Source organism: Octodon degus, unplaced genomic scaffold (assembly GCF_000260255.1).
Source record: "Octodon degus isolate 3935 unplaced genomic scaffold, OctDeg1.0 scaffold00010, whole genome shotgun sequence".
In the NCBI taxonomy this organism is placed as follows: domain Eukaryota; kingdom Metazoa; phylum Chordata; class Mammalia; order Rodentia; family Octodontidae; genus Octodon; species Octodon degus.
This window is the reverse complement of record NW_004524586.1, coordinates 18061164-18077246: the sequence shown is the minus strand read 5'-3', so window position 1 is coordinate 18077246 and position 16083 is coordinate 18061164. Positions and strand designations below refer to the sequence as shown.

At 41.9% G+C, this 16083-nt stretch overlaps 1 protein-coding gene and 1 long non-coding RNA gene across 5 annotated transcripts in view; one reads left to right on the top strand and one right to left on the bottom strand.

Annotated features, from left to right (window-relative positions):
- The window catches only part of LOC101565830 (erythroid differentiation-related factor 1), a 39973-nt gene extending 31099 nt beyond the window's left edge, over positions 1 to 8874 (top strand). For 3 of the 4 annotated variants that reach the window (XM_023708901.1, XM_023708900.1, XM_023708898.1), the window contains 6 exons: positions 1254 to 1412; positions 1597 to 1746; positions 3189 to 3342; positions 5481 to 5632; positions 7128 to 7276; positions 8274 to 8874. In XM_023708901.1, coding sequence (XP_023564669.1) covers positions 1254 to 1412; positions 1597 to 1746; positions 3189 to 3342; positions 5481 to 5632; positions 7128 to 7276; positions 8274 to 8454 — 945 coding nt within the window. In that variant the 3' untranslated portion in view covers positions 8455 to 8874. The remainder of the gene's footprint in view (positions 1 to 1253; positions 1413 to 1596; positions 1747 to 3188; positions 3343 to 5480; positions 5633 to 7127; positions 7277 to 8273) is intronic. The other variant, XM_023708899.1, reaches the window with a different exon arrangement.
- LOC111815001 overlaps positions 7181 to 16083 on the bottom strand; it is a 12812-nt gene continuing 3909 nt past the window's right edge. Inside the window, exon 3 of the long non-coding RNA XR_002819830.1 lies at positions 7181 to 7260. This is a non-coding gene — a long non-coding RNA (uncharacterized LOC111815001). The remainder of the gene's footprint in view (positions 7261 to 16083) is intronic.

Genomic DNA, 16083 nt, shown 5'->3' with positions numbered 1-16083 from the left:
TTTTTTTTTTTTTTTTTTTTTTTTTTTTTTGTACTGGGGATTGAACTCAGGACCCTTCTCTTGCCAAAGTTCAATTTATATGAAAGGTAAAAGTTGAGTTTCTTTGTTAGAATACTATATATATAAAAGAATGCTAAATTTTTTGTCAGATCCATTTGGACAGGGTACAGTAAATGGATACTTACATATTTGAGTATAAAGAAGCTATTTAAATGACTTTTTTTAAAAGGTATTTAGTACAGTGTCTATAGGGTCTTACTACACAGATCAGATTAATAGTGCTGCTCCTGTTTTCACCCTCCCAAGCACTGAGATGCAGTTGCGTGTCATCACGCCTCAGTTTCATTTGCCCTCTCAGTGTGCCCTAACAGTGGGGCCTGCATGGCACACTGGTGATCATACTCAGTCTGTTCTCCTGCTAAAGCAGTTGCTTTAGTCTGCTGAGCTATCTGGCTTGCCTTTTTGTTGTTTTTTGGTGATAGGTTCTTGCTGTGTAGCTGAAGCTGCTCTTGAACTTGTGCTGTTCTCCTGGCTCAGCCTCCCAAGTGCTGGGAGTATAGGTATACACCACAGGCCTGGCTTAAAGTGACATTACTGGAGTGTTCATGGTATACTAAATTTTAAAGTAAAAGTGACCTATTTCTTTTTAAAATTTACATATACACAAGAAAAAAAATTAAATGTACGTCAGAAATGTAGGAATATTACTGGGTGATGGATTTCAGTGTGGTTTTTTTTGGTTTTTTTTTTGTTTTGTTTTGTTTTGTTTTTGTTTTTTTTTTTTTTGCAGAACTGGGGATTGAACTCAGGTCCTTGTGCTTGCCAGGGAAGCGTTTATTTCACTGAGCCATCTCCCCAGCCCCTCAGTGTGATTTTTAAGTACAGTGGCATTTGGTATTTGATAATGTTTGTGACAAAGGATGAGAATAGGTACATTAAGTAAAATAGTTTTCCAATTCAGGTTACTAACTTACCTGTTAATATAATCTGTAATTTTCATTCATCCAGGAAAAAAATGAACCAGAAAATTTCATCCTCAGACATTAGCCCAAGTCATAATGCAGCCAGAACTGGCTCATTATAGACTCAGAAATGTCTGTGGCATTCAATCTGCTTTAAATAACTTTAAAATATTTTCCTTTTTCTTCATGATGCTTATTCTTTTCTAGATTCCTCAAATTAAATTGGTATCTGGATGGTCTTATACAATTATTCCTTCTAATGTACTTGCGATGTATTTTCCCACTTCACAGGCTGTTGATTACTATTTGAAAGCTCTGAGGTCACTGGGAACACGAGACATACATCCAGCTGTGTGGGATTCTGTGAACTGGGAATTGTCCACTACTTACTTTACTATGGCAACACTACAACAAGATTATGCTCCATTATCCAGAAAAGCTCAGGAGCAGGTAGTAAGGTTTGCTTGATTATAACCTAAGTCCCCGACCTTCTTTAGTTTTTTAAATGAATTTTGAGTATCTGTTGTCATCTTTTCCTTGACAAACACTATTTAAATGTGAATGTTCTTGTGTTATAGTGTGATCATACAGCTTCTTATTTTTTTCACCCCTTTGGAAAAAAAATAATATACAGATTGAAAAGGAAGTCAGAGAAGCCATGATGAAGTCTTTGAAATACTGCGATGTTGACTTAGTGTCTCCTCGGCAGCCTCTTTGTCAATATCGAGCTGCAACCATCCATCACAGGCTGGCTTCCATGTACCACAGTTGTCTGAGGAATCAGGTATGGTGCTCTGAGTCAGTCCCGTGCCAAGTCCACTTAGAATATGGTGAGTGCTTTCTGAACATTCTCGTCTATGCTGTAAGTGCCATGAATGTAGTTACCTACTTTCTAAAAAATGTGTTCCCCTTGTGCTTTGCCTCTCAGCTGTACCATGTGGTTGTGTCTTCTACAATCAATTTGGCCTTAGTTCAAAAGTTATACATTTGCTTGAGTGTAGTGTTTTAAATGTGGTAAGTTAGATGTTAGAATAATTTTTTTCAAGTTCTAAAGTACCAATCTTATCTTGCTAAAAAATAGAGCATGCATATACAAGCATACAGAAAACAGTTGGAACGTACATGGTTTAAAGAATGACAAGTTAAGCCCTTGCACTTGGAGGTTATAGGATGGCCGAGTGCTGTGAAGTCCCTCTGGTGTCCCTCTTAAGAGTTGCCCACTGGATTAAGGCTGTCCTGAGCTTTCTCCACATCTATTTCTCCTTCCCACTCTAGTGCTGTCATGTTTCATCATGAACTTCATGGAGCACATATACATGTGTGTCCTTCTGTGTCTTCCTGGCTATTCACATCATGTTACTGTCATTCATCCATATTGGTGCTTTACTTTCACAGCTTAATAATACTCAGTAAGTGACTCTCTCATAAGATCCTGTGGTTATTGAACTTTGGGGCTGAGTGACACTGTTAGGCTCTAGAAGAATCTAGGTCTACTGTACGTGACACTGCATGAAATAACAGCGGCACATGAGTCCTTGTGCCCCACTGCATGTATCTCTAGGGACTGAGGCCTAGATGAAGGTGTCAGAGAGGCTGCTTAGCTTGTGCTGGAGACGTGTCCATTAGTTTCTCAGTGATAATTTTTTGGTTCATTTTGTAGCTTTTCTTCCTTTCTCAATACTGAGACAACTTACTGTACAGTTGTTTGAGTTTGCTCATGTCTAGGTTGCCCTTATTCCAAGAGTATTTTCCTTTGGGACACAGCTTTATCTGGAAAAGATTTCTTTCTGCTGAGCTGTAGTAGGTCCTCAACCAAAGGAGACCAATCCAACCAAAAGTCATTAGGAGCTGAAGACTACAAACAGAGGAGGAAGATTAATCTTTTTAGCAGTTGGTGCTGGGACAGGTGGATATTTCCACATGGAAGAATGGATGAGGCGTCCTCCCTTACATCAGAGACCAAAATTAATGGAAATGGGTAAAAATCATGTGCAAGGGCTACAGAAGACTGCAGGAAGAAAGTTTAAAATGTATAGTGATTCAATCAGAAGGTTTGATTAAATAGTATGAACCCTACTCTTGAGATTTATTTTTTAATTTTAGCCAGGGGTATAATTCCATGGTATAGTGCCTTCTAGGCAAGTGCAAGGTCCTGAATTGGATTCCTGTTAAAGAACAAAAGAAAAAACCCTACAACTTCTATTTTGTACTTTAACTTTACTCTAGGTTGGTGATGAACGTCTTAGGAAACAGCACCGCTTGCTGGCAGATCTTCATTATACCAAAGCTGTAAAGCTTTTTCAGCTTCTCAAAGACGCTCCCTGTGAACTCTTGAGAGTACAATTAGAAAGAGTGGCATTTGCGGAGTTTCAGATGACCAGTAAGTCTGACCTCCCACTTCTCTGATCTGTCTGCATTGGTTTAGTGTCCAATTGTCTTAGAGGGGGCAGGCCTGTGTTGCCCCTGGATGGGAATAGTCCCGTCTCCCTCTCAGTTTGCCTGTAGTTGTGGATGGGTGTCCATCCAGAGACCGAAGTGCTTTTTTTTTTTTTTTTTTGCGGAACCAGGGATTGAACTCAGACCATTGCACCTGCCAGGGAAGCACTTATTCCACTGAGCCATCTCCCCCACCCCCTGAAGTGCTTTTTCGACTTAAGAGAACTCAGGTTCAACATGGAAAAGGAGATAGAGAAAGAGCAGGAAAAGAGGAGTGGTCCTCACCGGCTCCCTTAAGCCTGGAAGTGATACCTGAACAGTTTTGGGCTGCGGTCCTTGAATAGACACCACGTACTGCCTGAGAAAGCTGGAGAAAAGTGTTCAGGGAGGAGAGTGCTAAGGAAGCTGGATGTCCTCCCTTGTCCTTTCCACTCCAGGGACTAAGCTGATGCTAACCACTTTGTGTTTTCTCTGCACTCGCTCCCTCTTGTCCTTGGACTGCCCCTTTCTTCAAGCGATGATTTGTGAAGTATCTCTTTTGGAACAAATACTTGTAGTGCAGCAATGTATTTGGCTTCATTTAAATCATTTTGTGAATAGTTTTAAAATTTTTATTTCACTAAAGTCTCAGATGTTGATATATTTCAGATATCCCATTTGAGAATAGGGATGCTCAGCCCAGGACGTCCTTGCTCATATTCCTATGTCTGAAACTTCTGAAACCTGAAGCACTTGTGCTCCCAAGAATTGTGCACAAGGGACACTGAGCCTGCACTTTTAAGTACACATGTCTCCTTATGGGTGTGCAGGCCTGGAGGAGGGAACTAGGAAGAGAGTGTGAGGCCATATTCCTTGTGCCCTCTTTTGGAGTACCAGAAACAAGTTTGGGAAGATGACAAGTGTAGTAAATTCACTTTTAAAAATGTTTGAATAGTATGTATATCTAAGGCAAATAACGTAAGTATTAAAGGAACTCTTATTATAGCTAGGCTTGTAGAGATTGTAAGCCAGGTAAATAAGTGCTCTAGCTTGTAATACTTTGATTCTCCCACAGAATTACAGACAGCACTATACCTGCCTTTTCACCGCAGTAATTGGTAACAAACAGACCTTACTGACCCCAACCAGAGCTCACTCTGGCCTTGCGACCCACAGTTTGGTCTGGGATTTGTTCACATAGACTTGAGTGACTGCTGTGTGGCTGGCTCGGCTGCCGGTCCTCTGCAGGACTGTGAACCAAAGTCCCCAACATACATCGCTTTGTTCTGGTCTTCAGTATAGCCCCTTCCTCCATCCCCAACCCCCAGTAAACAAAGACACTAAGCAGGCAGGGCCTTCCAGGCTTAGCCCTCACCTGGTGGAGTGAGACACAAAGCAGGCCTCTCTTTCAAAAGATTAGTGTTCACTACATGCACATTGACTGAGCTCAAGGAGAGCAAGCAGCAGCACAGATGCACCATAGTTAGCTGCACTCAGAAAGCTCTGGAGTGAAATGCAGCCTTACTCTTCTGGTCTGACGGTGCCTTCGGACAGATTCTGCAGTGCTCAGCATGCACTGAGTGCTAAGTGACTCGACCAGGCTCACACAGCTGACACATGGTGCAGTGGCCTTTGAACCACAGAGCCCTCTCTGGGCCTCCTCAGCTGTTGCTTCTGCCTCTGGTCTCTGTTCCAAGAAGGTTATCTTCTCACCCTGACAAAACCAAATCAGGAGACAGAAGCAGTTTTGATTTATCACTGTGTTTGGCTTTATTCTTTTTTTCCCTCAAAGGAAAATTAGTGAACAGAAGGGGGATTTAGAAGATTTGTTGGGATTCTCCTAAGTGTCTGCGACACTATGTGAACATCAGTATTTTCAGGTGCACATGATGGTGCACGCCTGTAATCCCAGCACTGAGGAGGCTGCGGCAGGAGAATTGCTAGTTCAAGACTAGTTTAGACTACATAGTGGGTTCAAGGCCAGCCTGAAATACTGAGACTCTGTCTCAAAACATAAACCAACAAATCAGAATTTTCTCTTACCATCAGATGGATTTCTAGCTGTGTAGCTAAATGGATGACCATTTGTGTTTCCTGCCTTAGGTCAGAATAGCAATGTTGGAAAGTTAAAAACACTATCGGGGGCTCTTGATATCATGGTGAGAAGTGAGCATGCGTTTCAGCTCATCAGGAAGGAGCTTATGAAGGACCAGCTTATGAAGGACTCAGACCAGAGGAGTAAGGTTGCATTTCAGGTAAATGAAGAAAATCATTTCTTTAGATTTTTATGTGCCTTATACCAAACGATGGCTACATATAGTGAGCACATAGTATGTGTTCATAAAATGTGTATTTGTGTGTGTAGATGCATAATATCCCATTAATACCGCCACCAATTTTGTTACAGTGGCAAAACACTGAAGCTGCTGGGTAACTTATGAAGGGGAGATATTTATTGCGTTCATAATTTTTGTGGCTGAAGGGTCCAAATAGCATGGCACCATTGTTCTGTGAGGACCCCTGGCTGTCCCAAGGTGGTGAAGCAGAAAAAAATCCTGACACTAGTAAAGTGGGCCAAGACATGAGCTAACCTCCCCTTATGCCTACTCATTCTTGCCTGATCGAGTCACAGGAGACCTGGCCTCATGAGGGACAGTGTTAACCCATTCACTGGGTTGAGGCCCCCCTACCAGTTCTTCTCAAGAAGCCTGCCTGTTACAGCTTCCATCAGCTAAAACGAGGCCCCAGTTCATGAACCTTTACAGGAAAAACTGTAGCTGTTACTCTGGTGTGGTAAAGAAGACTAAACTGTTTTGTTTAATTTGCAAGTATATCTTCTAAAAATTTTTAAGATTATGCTTTAAGGAGACAAATAGATTATAGTTAGCTAAGGCACTGGTTACCACATTATAAAGTCTATTTGTGGGAGGGTTTTGTTTGTTTGTTTGTTTTGGTCAAAGACAGGACCACCATCTTCCTCATGATCTCCACTAACCTGTTGGGGAGCAGTTGAATGGTGAACGAGATTAAGCAGGCTCCACTGAAGACACTTTCTGTGTCTGGGCATACCAGCATGTTTGCTGCCTTTGTCTGCTGTTGACACTCTTTGGTCCCTATCCATCCACCCATTGGCTTCCCATCCTTGGTAGTCAGCTCCTGGGTAGACCCAGTTCCATGGTGCCCTGCAGTGACAAGTGTTGGAAAGCAAGGAGACTGTCACTTGGGATTCCTTTAAGTGCTTCTTAGGTGAGGGATGCTTGTGTTGTGTTTAAGGCCATGTCTCAGTACTCTTCTCTCCTTGCTGTGGCAAATACTTGACACCCAAAATGAAGGAAGGAAAGTTTTATTTAGCTCACACGTACTAATCAGAGCTCCCGAGGCAGAATGGCACGTAGCAGAGGGCAGCAGTTCATGATGCTGGAAGACAGAAGAGCAAAAGGGAGCAGTAACAGCAACAATGGCCAGAGAGCAAGTCTGTCTCTCAGATGTTCTGTTCAGGCTATCTGCCCCAGGATGGGCATAACACTCACACCCATAATCCCAGCCTTGGATCATGAATTAGTCAAATTATAGTATTTCACCTCAATGACTGCTGAGGCGCTGGGGGGACAACTAGACACAAACCATAACAGGCTATCAAAGTGATGATCACTCCTGTTGTTTGGTTTAGTTTGTCTTTGTTTATATTTGATTGGATTAATGAAACTGCAGTGTTGTCCCTTAAACGAAATAACACTTTGTTTTTTTTAGCCTAATGGTAGTGAAGCCAGCCCAGCTACTGATTCTTCCAGTCTTAACCAAGAAGAAGTGATCAAGCTCCTCAGTATATTTGAATCTCGACTCTCATTCCTTCTCCTTCAGTCCATCAAACTGCTATCTTCAACTAGAAAGAAAACAAGGTAAATTACATGGTTATTTATGGAAACTTCTTTCCTAGCATCTTACCTATAAAAAGAATTTGAATATCTATAGACATTATATATTTAAAAAACAGGTTGTGTTCTTTCTTGTATATGGAAAATGCAGAATTTTAAGGTTTTCCTTCTTGACTTGTTAAAGGGAAAAATAATCTCCGCGGGGCCAACTGCATATTCAGCTTGTAGACACAGTCTTGGCTACCGAGGGGTAGATACCCTGTTGTGTAACATGTTACTTACTAGCCTTTCGGGAATTTCTCTGATGGTCAATCTTGCCCACACTTTGGATGCTCAGGGAGAGGGGAGCAAGAGATGACGTAATAAATTGATCTACCATGAGAGGTACAAAACTTTCAGAACAAACCATAAAAGGAAGCAGAAGGGAGTAGTGTAACAAGACTCTCTAGCTGAGGGGCTTTCTTGAGCCAGCAGTTGGAGCTGCTGAGTACAGAGTGAGGAGAGCACCAGAGGCCCTGGGTTGGGGGTCTGCAGGCAGCTCCAGAGGACTTGAGGTGGTGCCCTACAGCTGCTTTGGATGGCAGCCTAGCCTAAGCTAGACTAGGCTTACAGAGTAGAAGTCCTTCTCTGCTTCTCTTTTACACTGTCCCAACTACATTGTTTCTCAGTTGTGGCAAGTACCACATGGTGCTCCCTTGATTGTTCATTGTATGTTGTCTGCTGGTGCTCCCCACTCTACCCTTAGCAGGAAGCAGGGATCTTTTTTTGCTCTGGTTCACTGCCCAGAGCAGCTCCCTGTGCACAGTAGGCTTTCAGATATTTATAAGAAGTTGAATGAATGTACTAGTTTTAATTTGTACTTGACATGTCTAAAAACAGGCCCCAAAACAGTAGCTATAAAAAGATAGGCACGAGTGCCAGTAGTGGAATGTGGTGCTCTGTACAGTGTGACCCTTGGCCTCGTACTGTTTGTTTCATGTCCCTTTCCACTGTTGCCTTCACGTTTTCTTTTTCACCCCAGCAGTAGCATTGATGAGGATGTGGTCTTCAAAACCAATAAGCAGATCTACTCTCAGCTTTTGAGAGCAACTGCGAACAAAGGTGCAAATCTTTTGGAAAGAATTGACATCATCATCCATCTGCTGGAGCAGCTCGCCCATGGCGGCAGTCCCATGAGTGGTGACTCTGTCCCCGTCCAGTGACCACGCCCAGAGCCGTGTCACCCAGCATGCTGTCAGTGCCTTCTGAACATGGGAGCTGCTTTGTCCATTTGGTGCTGTTTCATTAAATGTGAGGAAATACCCATCTGGCAGGGAGGACAGTGGAAACATGCCGTTCTTCCTACTGTAGACAGAGTATGTGGTAGGGTTCTCTGGCTTCTCCATTTGAAGTTCCAAAAGCAGAGTCAACCCAAAAGCTTCCAGAATTTGTTCTTTGAGAAGTATGAGTTACCTCACTAGACGTTGTGTGATACAATTACATCTTAATTATTTTTGAAATATGTTAAGCTACATATATTTAAGATACAAGTATTTTGGATGAAATGTTACTTTGGTCAAAGGAACTGTTATCCAAATGATTTTATAGATTCAAAGGTTTAAAGAAACTTCCTGTATGTCTATAATGTTAAAGACTGGCCATGGTGTAGTAGTCTGTTCTAAATGCATGTTCTAAAGGGAGTCACTTTTCTTCGACTTCATATATAAACAGCTGAGTACAAATAGGTACTACCCCACTTTTTTCATTTTTAACTTGAAACTGTGAATAAGGTAACAAAATTATTTTGAATAAAGTATTTATTTAAAATATTTTTGTATTTTTCATTCTTCATATTGAGTCAGGATTTGGACTCAGTTCAATCAATAAATTTTACAAAGCTCATACAGTAAAAATAAACTTACTGCATCCACTAAATGAACATTATTGCTACTTGTGCTGCTCTGTGGGCTATGTCCAGTTGCATACATACACACTATTTTTTTCAAGCCTGCAGGGTAAAGGCTGCATTTGACCTTCATAATTAATGTCACCAATTTCAAGAAAGACAGTATACCATGTAAATTATAGACTCATGTTCAACTGACAGCGTAGAGTGCTGTACAGATAGGAAGTAATGCCAGGGACTCCCTTTAGTCCTACCCAGAGGGCCATGGTGTCACCCTACAGGTCTTCCACATTGACCAGCAGCCCCTCCTGCACTAGCCTCACCCCAGTGTAGGAATTTGCAATAAGCGGATTTTCAACTGTTTTCGTAGAAATTTTCAATTGTCTATGGAAAATGAGTTGACACCACCTATGTTAGTTTGGCAGAATTCTCTTGCCATTTGTCCATTGCCTTGTTTATTTGGCGTGTCATGTCCTTGGGACAGATGTGCATCCTTGGCAAACGTTAATTACTGATCATTTAAAGTTTTGTCTTAACTTGCAAAGCATTTGCAAATCTACAGTGTCTCAGGACTACTGCATTGTGTTTCCCTTGTCCCCAAGCATGCACATAGGACGGGGCTATCTTCCCTCTCCTAGTGAAACTGGGGGCACTTGTACTGCTTATATCATATTGTGGATTAATTAACTCAAAAGGGATGTTATATACAGGTTCAGGATATAAGAGCTACTTATATTCTCTTCTAGTCTTTCTTAGCTCAATAGCTAAGAGGAAAATATTTTCTAAGCAAGAAAATATAAATTCTGTCTTTACTTTTCAAAGCAATAACATGAAAATTCCCATAGGGAAAAGTACTTTTTACATGTATTTGTAAGTTGGCAATTTAAATTCAAATGAAAGCTTCAGGAGGTAGCTATATTTTAGCTGTTCCTTTTGAACAACTGTGTTACGGGTGGCCTGATCACTGATGATACCCAGTGGTCCTCAGTTAATTTCATTGTCCACGTGGCATTGGGTCTGGTTTTGTTTTTAAATGTAATAATCATGTACTAGTTAAAGGAACACAATGCCTATCCTAGATATAATGGACATGGCAAAAATAAAAGTACCAGTGGCTTTCGGAGGCGTACTTCACGGTCTGGCCTTGAGAGCCTAAGTGAACTATCAGGGTAAGTTTACTGCTTTCCAAGGAGAGGACTGCGCAGATGAATTACAGTAAGCCAGAGAAGCTTTTCTGTTCAGGACTGCCAGCTGGCCCATGCAAAATGGAGCACATAGGACAGGCAGGAGACCCCCAAGGACTGGATGGAGCCAGAAATAGGAGGTGGGCCCAGGAGCCACCACCAGGTTTGACTGGTGAACTTCAGCTCTTGGACTGAAAATCCTGACAGTAGTGAAGATGTAGACAGACACAGTGAAAACCTTTTGTACCCTGTCAATTAGAAAAAAAACTTGTCATGATGACAGGAACCTTGAACTTAATGCCAATTCTTTGAACTTTCTCTCTGAACCCTTACTTTTCAGTATATATAGTACAGCCATGTCCTTCCCCTTAGGGGTGGTACCTCCTTTCTTGATGGTTTGACCCATGGTTCTGGCTGCTTTTCTGACCCACAGGTACAGGGTGCTGCAGTGTTGCAACAGGAAAAAGCTGTAGGGCCCAGTCATAGCAGAAACAGGATTCCTTGGGGTGCTTGAGTTTTGTTGTTTTTAACCTGTTCTTAAAAAAATGGGAGGTGCCCAGTAGATAGCTCAGTAGAATAAGCGCTTGCCTGGCAAGCACAAGCGCCTGAGTTCAATCCCTGGTTCCTCAAAAAAAAAAAAAAATTAGAAAATAAAAATTAGGGCTGGTGAGATGGCTCAGTGGTTTAAAACACCTACTTAGAACAAGCTTAGCAAAGCACAGGGACCGCGGTTCAATCCCCCAGCACCACATGCCAGCCAGCCCTGCCCCCTGGTGGGCTGAGCTGGCCACACACACACACACACACACACACACACACACACACACACACACTAAATGTAAAAAAAAAAAAAAAATTTAAAAAAAAAAAAATTAAAAAAATTTTTTTTTTTTTTTTTTTTTTTTTTTTTTTTTTAGTACAACTGATCTTCAAGCCATGCATTTTTAAAGTTCAGGCAATATTGTTTTCACTGGGTTTGTTTTTTCACTGGGGGAGCCATAATTTGTAAAGTCAGATTTTTTTTTTTCATATAGAAGAGGAATCCTATGACTCAGTTTTCCTCATTTGTAGAAGAAATGAGTACTGAGGATTGAACTTCATGCTTGTGCAGCAAGCTTCATCCACAGACTTTCAGTGTACATGCTGCCCAAGTGAGGGCTCCTAGACCTCTGAGACAGGCTCTTGCTAAGCTGGTGGGTGGAGATGCAGTCCAGGACTCCCATCTTCAGTCCATGGAGATTCTGCCATTGCCCAGGAAATAAAGTCTTTTGTTGGGCCAGTGAGATAGATCAGAGAATGAAGTGCCTGCTTTGGCCAACCCCAAGCTAGCCCTGTCCCCCGGGCACAATGAACTGGCACCTGGCTTCTACGAGTTCTGCACTTTCAGATCCTATATAAAAATAACTTTCTGGGGCTGGTGAGATGGCTCAGTGGTCTAAAGCACCTACTTAGAACAAGCTTAGCAAAGCACAGGGACCGTGGTTCGATCCCCCAGCACCATATGCCAGCCAGCCCTGCCCCCTGGTGGGCTGAGCTGGCCACACACACACACACACACACACACACACAAATTAAAAAAAAAAAAAAACCTTTCTGTGCCTGAATTATTTCATTTAGTATGACTCTCGATGTCCTTCCACGTTGTTGCAAGTGACAGGACTGTGTCCTTTTCTGTGGCAAAATAGTATGTCAGTGTGCATAGATACATGTTAAAATCCACTCATCCACTGATGGGTACGTAGGCTGGTTCTCTATCTTGGCTGTTACAACTAATGCTGTGACAAATCTAGAAGTGCAGTAGCTCATTGGCATGCTGCTTCCACTTCCTATGGCTATATATCCAGTAGTGACGTTGCTGGATCATACCACAATGTTATTTTTTTTTTTTTTTTCACAATGTTATTTTTAATGCTTTGAGGGATCTCCACTTTTGCTTTCCACGGTGACTGTGCTAACTTGCATCCCCACCAACAGTACAGAGTGGTTCCCTTTTCTCCACATTCAGCTGTGGAGGAGTCTGGGTGTGGTGGTGCACACCCGTAATCCCAGCACTGGGGAGGCTGAAAACAGGAGGATCACTATGAGTCCAAGCTGTGTAGTGAGACCCTCTACCAAATACATTAAAAAAAAAAAAAAAAATTTTTTTTAAAGCTCCAAGAACAAAATGGAGCTGTATTATGCAGTGCCCCTCACCCATGATGACCCAACTCAATACTGGTGCTTTCAGTGTTGCCAACATAAACTAGTCTGGAACCCCTTAAAATCACTGAAAAATGTGCTCCCAATTGTGAAAGACTGCAACTACAAAAGCCTGCCACAGGGCAACTGCTTGATGTAACCAAACTAGGATGATTCTTCTGTGTAATATAAAGGATAATTAAAGCCAAATTTACACAAGGATCCCAATGGGGAAGTTTGTATAGAAACATCTTCTACTGTTGCTCTTGCTTTGTTTACTCTGAACAATTTACGGCAGTATGGTTTGTATTGCTAGGATTCAAGTCTAGAGTGTATGCAACTTTGGTCTCGGTTGGAGGGCAAAGGAAAAGCAGTAGCCCTTGTAGGTGTGGGATCAGACTGCATTGGCAGTGCAGGGTGCCTATCTGAGCTGGGTGTGGAGGTGCTTGACTGTGGCTGTGGATGAGGAAGACCAGTGACAAAACAGCCCCAAGCTGCCCATTTTCACATGGCCAGCCCCACCCCCAGGCTTACTAATGCCCGGCAGTTCAGCATTTGCTGGCTGCCTGCTGGGTGAAGTCTATCCCTGGTCCTGGGATGTGAGACTTTCTAAGCTCGGACCAACCCAGTCTTCCCAACCAAGTCTCCTTCTGAGTGCCTCCCCCGTGCACACACCTACCCTAACAACTTGACAGTCATGTATTGCCTGTGCCTTCTCAGCTTCTGCTACTTGACCCTGGCCATGCTTGCACTTCCACACCCACACCATCCCAAGCACCTTTTTATGGGTATTCTAGATTCTACCCATCCCTAAGTGTAGGCTAAGTCCCAACTGCTGGTGCTGCCAATATGGGATTCCAGGTGGCAGTGGTCATCTCTCCTGCCCAGCTCACCTCTTGGAGACATATTTCTACTTGTAGCCTTCCAAGGTAGGCTCTTTTCCTCCAGGACTACGAAAAACTTGTGTCAGGCTCTATGATTCTCTGACAATTGCCTCAAGTTTCTAGCAATTTATTCACTCATTAACTTCGATGCCTCATGAAAAAGATCAGGGGATCAAGGCATGGTGGTACACACATTTAACCCCAATTACTCAGGAGTTTGAAGATGTTAAGTTTGAGACTAGGGCTAGGGATGTAGCTCAGCAGCATAAGCCACTTCTTGGCAAGCAAAATATAGCACAACATGGTTATTACGAAGGAACAGGGCAATGGAAAAATGAACTGAAGCCTTTCACCTGAAAGGAAGAATGTAACAGACGTGCAGATTTCCTATATTGTAGTCTTGCTATGCCCTATTGTTTATAAATGGGGCTAGGGAGGGAGAGAGAAAAAAAGTTTGACAGGTAGCAAGAATTTTTTTTTTTTTTGAAGTACTTTTATTTATGTGTGTGTGTGTGTGGCCAGCTCAGCCCACCAGGGGCTGGATGGCATGTGGTGCTGAGGGATCAAACCGCGGTCCCTGTGCTTTGCTAAACTTGTTCTAAGTAGGTGCTCTAGATCACTGAGCCATCTCACCAGCCCAAGAACTGTAAGTATAGTAACTTTGAATGATTTTAATGTAGTTTTTGAAATGTTTATAATCAGGTTGGTCAAAGTAGTATGTTTGGGTTTTTTGGTGGAACCAGGGATTAAACTCAGGCCCTTGCACTTGCCAGGGAAGTTCTTATGCCACTGAACCATCTCCCCAGACCACTGTAGTATGTTTAATGCTGAATTTTGACAACCCTTTGCATATTTTGTTTTTGATGCAGAAATGTTAAGAACTGTATAGATGTTATAAATCTGAATAGTCCTAGACATGTTAAATTTCATAAATCCGCCACTTGAAACTGTGTTTTCTGTTTTTAGGGTTTTGTTTTGTTTTTTGTTTTGAGACCAGGTCTTATTATGCAGTTTGGGCTAGCTTGTGCTCACATTTTGTAGCCCCCAGGCTGATCTCAAACTCAGTGATTCTGTCTCAACCTCAGTACTAGGATTATAGGCAAGTGCCACCATGCCCAGTTCCATAGAGACTATGGTTTAAAGAAACATGTCTGGTTATCAAGTTGATCAGGGGTGGATCATGGTGGATTGACAACTGTTGGTCTAACACCCAGCTGAACTGAATCAGAATGCTGAGTGTGGAAGGCCCATGTGATAATTGCAAAATGCCTAATAAGAGAACTGGAGAGGAAGAGGTGGGCTGTTGATTTTCCTTGATAAGCTTGTCATGCTTGCTTTGCTGGTATGAAAGTCTCAATGGAACAGGTCAGGACCTTGTTGTTGGTAAGGACAGCTGCATTTCTTTTTGGGAAAGCTCTGGTCTTTTTTTTGAACAGGACTTGCTCCAGTGCAGACCCTCCAGCCAGCTGGCACAGATCCTTCATCACACAGGTGCAGATTTTCTCGCTTCTAGCACTCACTTCTGGGCCTTCCCAGCACAGATCCTTAAAACAGGCCAGCATGAGTCATTGTCAGGGGCTTTAAGCCTCCAGTTGGACTCATGGAGGATACTGTCATAAGCTCTAGGTACTCAGCTGGACTCATGCAAGATACTGCTATTGGACCCAGGCCCTCAGCTGGAGTCTTTGGGTCTCTAGTATGTGAGCAGATTTCTGATGCTCATTTGCATTTCATTCACTAGGTGAACACTATAATCTCATAAATTATGTCCCGTAATAAATTGTTTCCCTTGTAGACCCGACTACAACAGTGTTAATGTGAGTGACAAAACTTAATTTTACCAACTTATTTTTCTTTTTAAGAGAAAAATAAGCAAGTAGCCAAGTACCTATAATATAAAAATTTGAGATCACATCCCCTCCTCTTTCTTTTTGCCATCTGGCCACCATGAGTAGTGTTCACTGCCACAGGCACCCTGCAATGACCTCTACACCAGTAGCCAAAATAAACCTTTCTCTTTTAAAATTTATAATGTTGGGTATTTTGTCAGTGATAGATAATACATAACCACTATCTTTATAGAAGATAATTTTAATATTATTTTACAAATAGATACTCATGAAACACATCATTTTAGATTGAAAACATACCATCTCTTTTTTTTTTTTCCATACTGGGGACTGAGCTCAGTACCTCTGCCCTAAACTGTATCCCCAACCTTTTTTATTTTGACACTGGATCTTAATAAATCTCTTGGTTGCCCAACATGGGCTTCATCATGCAATCCCTCTGCCTTAGCCTCCCAGAGTACTGGGATTACAGTCAACACATACTATCTCTTTTACAAAGTACATACCTTGTTGACCTCTTATAACCTGGATGGAAGCAGGACCCCTTTTCTAACAGTATCTTGGTAACTTAAAGAATGCCCCACTCTGCACATTTTATTGACGTTACCAGTGCAGGTATTGTTAACACCCAAGTGTTACCTGCTAGAGAACAAGGACTGTCACATTTGAAAAATTTAAACAGTATCAGTGCATACACAAAGATAAAAGTGAAGTATGATCTTTTTGAAAACCATTTATTTTATTTTATTTTATTTTTATTTTATTTTTATTTATTTATTTTTTGAAGTGACTTCCATTTATTTTGATACATCTTTTCCCCATGATGATTTACAGGATCTTCAAGCCAATA